The sequence below is a fragment of the Salvia hispanica genome, chromosome 2, assembly GCF_029641045.1.
Source record: "Salvia hispanica isolate PSC_SH4W2 chromosome 2, Shi_PSC_v1, whole genome shotgun sequence".
In the NCBI taxonomy this organism is placed as follows: domain Eukaryota; kingdom Viridiplantae; phylum Streptophyta; class Magnoliopsida; order Lamiales; family Lamiaceae; genus Salvia; species Salvia hispanica.
In genome coordinates, this window is record NC_142693.1 from 46,215,323 (window position 1) to 46,222,512 (window position 7,190).

At 37.5% G+C, this 7,190-nt stretch overlaps 1 protein-coding gene across 1 annotated transcript; it reads left to right on the forward strand.

Moving 5' to 3' along the window:
- The first annotated feature begins 332 nt into the window (after nt 1–332).
- Nucleotides 333–2,235, forward strand: LOC125219300 (uncharacterized). The gene is made up of 2 exons (XM_048121243.2): nt 333–1,060; nt 1,777–2,235. Exons 1-2 carry the CDS (start codon nt 442–444, stop codon nt 2,118–2,120), a joined length of 963 nt encoding a protein of 320 aa, XP_047977200.1. The 5' UTR covers nt 333–441; the 3' UTR covers nt 2,121–2,235.
- Nucleotides 2,236–7,190: the final 4,955 nt, after the last annotated feature.

A 7,190-nucleotide genomic window follows, 5' to 3' on the forward strand; every position in this document is an offset into this window, starting at 1 on the left:
TACCATTTTTAGTAGTGGACCTCATATTCCACTAACTCATTCATACTCACATTTTATTATAAAACTAATATATAAAAATAAGATTCATATTTCACTAATTTTTTCAACTCACTTTTCATTATTTTTTAAAATTTATGTCCGGTCAAAGTGAGACAATCTACATGGGACGGGAGTTCTAAATTTTTAATATCCAAGATGATAAAATGACATTTATTGTGGAAGGAATTAAGTATTTAATTTATATAGGTTGATTTTTATTTTCCGCAAGCATGCAATGTGAACACAATGAAAATGGGAAGCGTGTCTGCCAATTTTCAACATCTATAGTGTGAATCCACACACTCGCAGCCTCTCATATTCAAACAAATTCTTCTCATTTCCATCAACAATAATTGATCTCCCTTCCCTCTTCCACTTCACTCCTCACAACTACTCTCGATCATGCCCGAATCACGCCAAATTAACTCCACCAAATGCTTCGCAGCCGTTCTGAGCCGGCTTCTCTGTTCCGGAGGGCTCCCGACCCACCCCTCCGACCAATTAATCGAGCCAAAAATTGAGAAATTCGAGTTTCCGGCGAAGCCTGAGGAGATTGCGAAGCGGAGCTCGAGCCTGGGGGTGGTGGCGAGGCTGATGGGACTGGAATCGTTTCCTGCTGATAGTCAATATAAGGAGAGAACGTTAGGGGATTATTTCAGAAGTAGATCGGTGAATTCAATCGATTTTCTTTCGCATTTCGATCTCGCGAAACCAAGGAGCCACCGGAGAGTCAGGACTTCGGTTTCGTTTCGCGAGGGAGCGACTGATGATTTCGACAGCTTGGTTCTGGTCTTCGATGGCGGGAAAATTGAGGAAATTGAAGATAAAAGAGGAAAAAACGTGGAAATTAAAGAGAAGAAGGGGTCGGTTTCGTTGAAGAAGAGCAATTTGGAGGGGAAAAGAAGAGCGGATTTGAAAGAGAGAAGGCCTTTGTTGAACGTAGTCGAGTGTGAGGAAAAATTGAAGAAGAAGAAGAAGAAAATTAATGTGAAGAAAATACACCCTCAGGGAACTGCACCAGGTAATTTAAATAAATTATAGTAAATGTTTTAATTCTTGTTTCATTTACTATGTAAACCCTTTTTTATTGTGTCTTTAAATATTTTTTCCATCAATTTGACGTAAAATGATCGCCGAGGTCCTTCAAATTTATAAGAAAGTTTTTGAATTGAAAAAGAGAAAACAGGAGCAGGGGTAGGAATATTGAATTCAAATTAAAATAAACCAAAAGGGTGTTTGGTAGCTATGCTATACTAGCAAGTTAAAAACTCTTATTTGATCTTATGTACTATTTGGTATACCTATTAGTCTTAGTAAATGATTTGTGTTATTTTTATAGTGTAGAATCGAAATTAGTAAGCTATGAGGGTGAAAGAGATAAAATGAGTAAAGTATTAGTCTTAGTAAATGATTTGTGTTATTTTTATAGTGTAGAATTGAAATTAGTAAGCTACGAGGGTAAAAGAGATAAAATGAGTAAAGTAAGAGAGAAAGAAAAAAAATAAATAAAGTATATTAAAAAAAAGATGATAAATAATGAATACAGAGTAATAAATTGGCAGAAATTTTTCATTTTAAGTACTATAAGGCTAATTTTGATAGACGAATGAGAAAAAGAATAATATGACTATATCTTATGGACGGAGAATAATATGACTATATCTTATTTTCTATAGATGCACTTTCAATTTTTTCCATACTCTAATTATGATTTCTCTTTCATTTATCATTTTCTAGTGGCCAGAGTTGCGCGTCCAGAAAAACTTAAACCAATTCAAACTGCAAACTCTCGAACTCAAAGCTCGTGTTCGAATACTTCATTTTCTGATAAGTTGGAGATGAGAGTGATTACTGCTCCGAAAAATGAAGGGAAAATCGAGGCCAATGGTGATTTTTGCTACAAAAAAATGGTGGATGAAATCTGCACACTGACTGAAAAAAGTGTGAGAGAGAATTGGATCTATGGAATGGAGCTAAAGTTCGAAAATTTTGAGGATATGTGTCAACAGTTTGGACAAGAAATTCTTGAAGTTTTGTTGACACAGCTTGTTCATGAGCTTATTCTGTATTTTGTAGAATAAAAGTGTAACATCCCGCTTTTTCGAACCCTAATTTTTGTGACTTGGAAATTTTTGTATTAAATGCTTTTAAAGCTATGATATATGTGGATTAAATGATAAGTAATTAATTGTGATATGGAGTTGAGTTTGAGTTGAATAGTCAAACTTGTTGAATATGTGACGTGGCTATTGAATAGTCAACATGGTGGAAAATATGACGTGGCCGTGGAATGGTCAAAGTCGTTGGAAAATGTGAAGTGGAGGTGGAAATTCGAATATGTGAATTTTTTGATGCGGGGTGAAATAATAATTGTGGTGAATTATTTTCCTAAGGGATGAGTGAGATTTAAATAGGAGCATTATTTAAGTATGTGGAATTTTCGACCCCTCCTATTTATGGGAAAGAAATCCTATTTTTCTTGGATTTAATTATTGCTTGAGATAATTATCCAAATTAAATCCAAAGTCCAAATATTCCTTATTTTGTTGATGAAAGTTTCGAAATCCTTGTCATATAATGGGATTTTCGAAAATTCCTTATATTATGGGAGAAGAGATTATTTTTATTATATTATTTGATCCCTTGTTTATTCTCTTCCATAAATAAATTCAAATATTCTAGCATATCTTGCCAAATCTAAGGAGATCTTACCATATCCTAATTTAAATACGATTTTAATTAAATCCCTTTTGAAAGAGTCAAACTACACGCCACTTTTCACTATTATTGGGGAGAATATTTATTATTTTCTTGCTCTGTGATATTTTATTCTACTCCGTGAAATATTCGAATTTAATCATAGGCTAATTAAATAGCCTAGAAATTCGAAATCCCCTTTTCCTCAACAGTTTTAACGCCACTTCCCCTCAAATCTCTTCCCAAATCTTTATTTAATTAATTATTGGATTATATCTTGCACTCTATAAATATAAGAGTGATAACCTAACCCTAGCACTCCAAAATCACGCCCCACTCCCAAAATCACGTCTCTCTCTTTCTCTCCCACTCTCTCAAATTTTTCTCCTATTTTCACCATTAATTCTTCATCTTTTGGAGAAGAATTGAAGCTGCAATTCAAGATTTTGTTGAAGAATCAAGATTCTACTTGTTTCCTACTGATTGTTCTATTGAAAAGGTACTTTTATTTTGATCTTCTCTTCTTCTACCGATCAATCGGTGTTCTTGAGTCCACATGCATTTAGATCGAGTGAAGGGGGAAATTAATCGGTGAAATTTGGGATGCATGTGAGAAGTGTGTGTATGTGTGACCATGTGTGTGTGTGCGCATGCCTCGATAGGCGTGCACATGTGTTGTGTGTGTGTGCGTGTGTTGTGTGTGGAAACACTCATGCGTGACACGATTTGATGATAAATCTAGAGTTGTTGTGTGAATGAAAACGATATGATAATCGTACTTTGATTTTGATTGGAATATTGAATATAATCGATGGGAAAGGGAAACGTGAGAACATGCATGATTTTGATCATGATTGAGACTTATTTGAAATACATGAACTAAAGGTGATAGTTCGCGTTCCCGGTGTGATAACAAGAAGAAGTGCGTTTTTGAACTCGAAGGAAATCGAGGTGGGCTTTATTCTAAACTCTCTCTTATGTTGCAAATATATGAAAGTGGAGCAATAAGGGTGATTAAACTGTTATGCCATGCCTATAATTATTTTGGATATTGTGTGTCCCTGATGCCTAGATTGTGAGTACGCTCTATTAGGCTAAAGGGCTATAAAAACGAATTCGGGTCTGAGTAGGGCCGCAAACCCTATCAGGCTAGTGTACACTGGGTTGAACTTATTCCTTCGAATTAGAATATGGTGAATTATTGCGTTTTGTTGGAGCTACAATAAACCTTTGACTTTTGAGCTTTACCTATGTTAGCTATTAAATCTTGTTTTAGTATTTAAAGCCGTTGACTTATTGCCTTGACCTTCATTAAACACTTGATCAAATCTCTTTAAATGAAACCCTAGTCTACATTCTTGTCGCCTTAAGTTCGCCTAGTTAACAGTCGCCGTATTTATTATACCCTAGAAATGTCGGGCTGTTACAGGTGGTATCAGAGCCTCAGTTCTTTTCGCTCTGGACCCAAGAGTCTTGTTGTAGTAAAATCTGAAATTTGTGGGAATTGATTAAATAATATCGTCGAAGACTCAACACCACGACTCGTCTCCGCTCAACCATGAAGAATGAGGTAACCCGTATCTTTGAATATTGATTTGAATTATGAAATGTGGGAAGTTGAAGCGAATGAAAGTTGTTGTGATATTCAGAAATTTGTGGTGGAGTATAAAATGATGATTATGCATGCATGCGAAATTGCAAAGTGTGATTATGCAAAACAAATGATGAATGTTGTTATGCAAGTGATTATATGTTAAGACCGTTATGAGTTAAACGAATAAAACTCTATGGAAATTCTATATGATTTGTGATTGCGTGATTGTTCGATGAACAACGCTATGAGTTGAACTTGAGCATGCTATACTTAGTTGAAAATCGTGTTGTGATTGGAAAATTCGTATGACGATATCGAACTTGGAGGCATAAAAACGCCGAATGCGAGGCGAACGACTCGCGAGAACGACTTTGCGAACTACTAAAATGCGAAAAATATATATATATACGAACCATTTACCTCGGAAATGAAATTCCGTTTATTCTTGATATGATATTATCTTCACACCTCCATCGTTCGACCCATATATATATATATATATCCATCGTACTCTCAGCATCATTTGAAACCTCATACACTATTGATATTTTCTTCGATCCTTGTTCTGATGCTGAGATTTCTTTTGTAGATGCCTAACCGGTATTACGCACCGATGCGCGACCGTTACGCAAAAAATAAGGTTTTCCCTGTCGAGACCTACCAAGAGTTTGAGTGGGATGGAAAGTCCTTTCTCCTAACCTACGTCACTGAATTCTACGATCGCTGGATGGATGCATACGCGTATGGAAGAGTTACCCATCACGCGGGGATCTCGAGATTGATCCACAGCCTGCCTCCTCCATGGAGCGAATGGACTGCTCAAGCTACCTTACCGTTTACATGGTTCAGTCCGCCCGAGTACAAGCCGTGAGGCGATATGATCGGCTTGATTGGGGTGCTACTCCCAGCCATGGCAGCTGCAAGGGACGGACCGCCACTTAGTCCCCCAGCGCACAAGTACCCGCCGGGTCAGGCCCGTCGATGGAGATATCATCGTGATAAGGAGCCGCATGTGGATCGTGTCCCTACTAAACTAAGGCTTAGGACTGATACGTCTAACCCGTTGGTCATAAATGGGAACGTGGAGGACATGCGTGCGATAACCCCTCCGCCCCCGGATGTTGGTGGATCAAGCGAGGACCAGGAACCTTACGAGGAAGGACAAGACTTAGACATGGGAAATGTCGATGAGGATGAGGACCCCGAGGAGGATATGAACGATATATACTAGGAGTGATAGTCATGGAAAACATTGTTTTGCTTCCCCCATAATTTTTGAACATTTTGCTAAAACTTTTGTAGTACCTTCCTTTTACTTTTACTCTTTTGAATTCCGTTGATACTAAGACCTCATTGAGGCAATGTTTTGATTGATATGCTATGGGGAGAATTTTTTTTATTACTCACTACCTTATGATGCAATGGTTTCCATATTGTTTTTCCCATGCCATTGTGGAAAATTATCTATCACTATGTTATCATGCCATCTTATCATCACACCACTATCTTTGAATACCTTATTACGCCTTATACTTGCCACTTGAATTGCATAAGTGCCTCTTGATTACAATTACCTTGTTGATAAGGACCAATGATTCTTTTGATACCCTATGGCGCAACCGATTATGTGATGATCATGCTTTGACACTACTTGTAACGGCCAGGCATTTCTAGGGTATAATAAATGCAGCGGCTGCTACTTAGGCGAACTTAAAAACAACAAGAACAGAGACTAGGGTTTCAATTAAAGAGATTTACCCTAGCAATTAATGAAGATCAAGGCAATAAGTCAACGGCTAACTTACGAGAATCAAGACTTAATAGATTAGGCTCAAAAGTAAAAGGTTTAGCATAATTCCAACAAGACGCAATAATTCCCCTCATTCCAAACAAAAATTAAGTTCACCACAACCAAAGATAATAAGTTTCAAAAATATTCAGCGGAAGCATATCAAGAGAAAGCGGAGCCATGTATGAAGACACGACTACACTTATAGTTTCAAACATCCATTTTATTCGAATCAATCTTCTCAACACCACCGACCGCCCATCGCCGCTCAACCTGCACATAGGGAAAACACATGCAGGGCTGAGTATTTTAAACATACTCAGTGGACTCATGCCAAAATATTTTATAGTTATGCCACCCTTACCATAGTGAACTCGAAGTTTGCATTTATTTAAAGATAAGCAACGAGTATCACAAAAATATATCATGGACTGGCCAGTCAAATAATACCTCCCATTTTCTCATCAATCATCATTTCATAGTGCGACGAAAGTGTGGCCACACTATCCGCCCACGAGATCGGCCGACTAGCAAGGACGGCTCCCGATCCCACCGTGTACACTAGCCTGATAGGGTTTGCGGCCCTACTCAGACCCGAATTCATTTTTATAGCCGCTGTAGCCTAATGGAGCGTACTCACAATCTAGGCATCAGGGAATCACAATATCCAAAATAATTTATAGGCATGGCATAACAGTTCAATCTACCCTTATTTCTCCAACATCATAAATTTGCACATAGAAGAGAGTTTAGAATAAAGCCCACCTCGATTTCTTTCGAGTTCAACAAAAATGCACTTCTTCTTGATATCCCACCAGGAACGCAAACTATCACCTTTAGTTCATATTTTTCAAATAAGTCTCAAATCATGGATTAAAATTATGCATGATCTCATGTTTCCCTTTTCCCATCGATTATTTCCAAAATCAACAATCAAAATCAAAGTACGATTATCATATCGTTTCTATCACACAACTCCAGATTTATCATCAAATCGTGTCACGCATGAGTGCTTTTCTCCACACAACACACTCACACACACCACACACATGTGCACGCCTACCGAGGCAT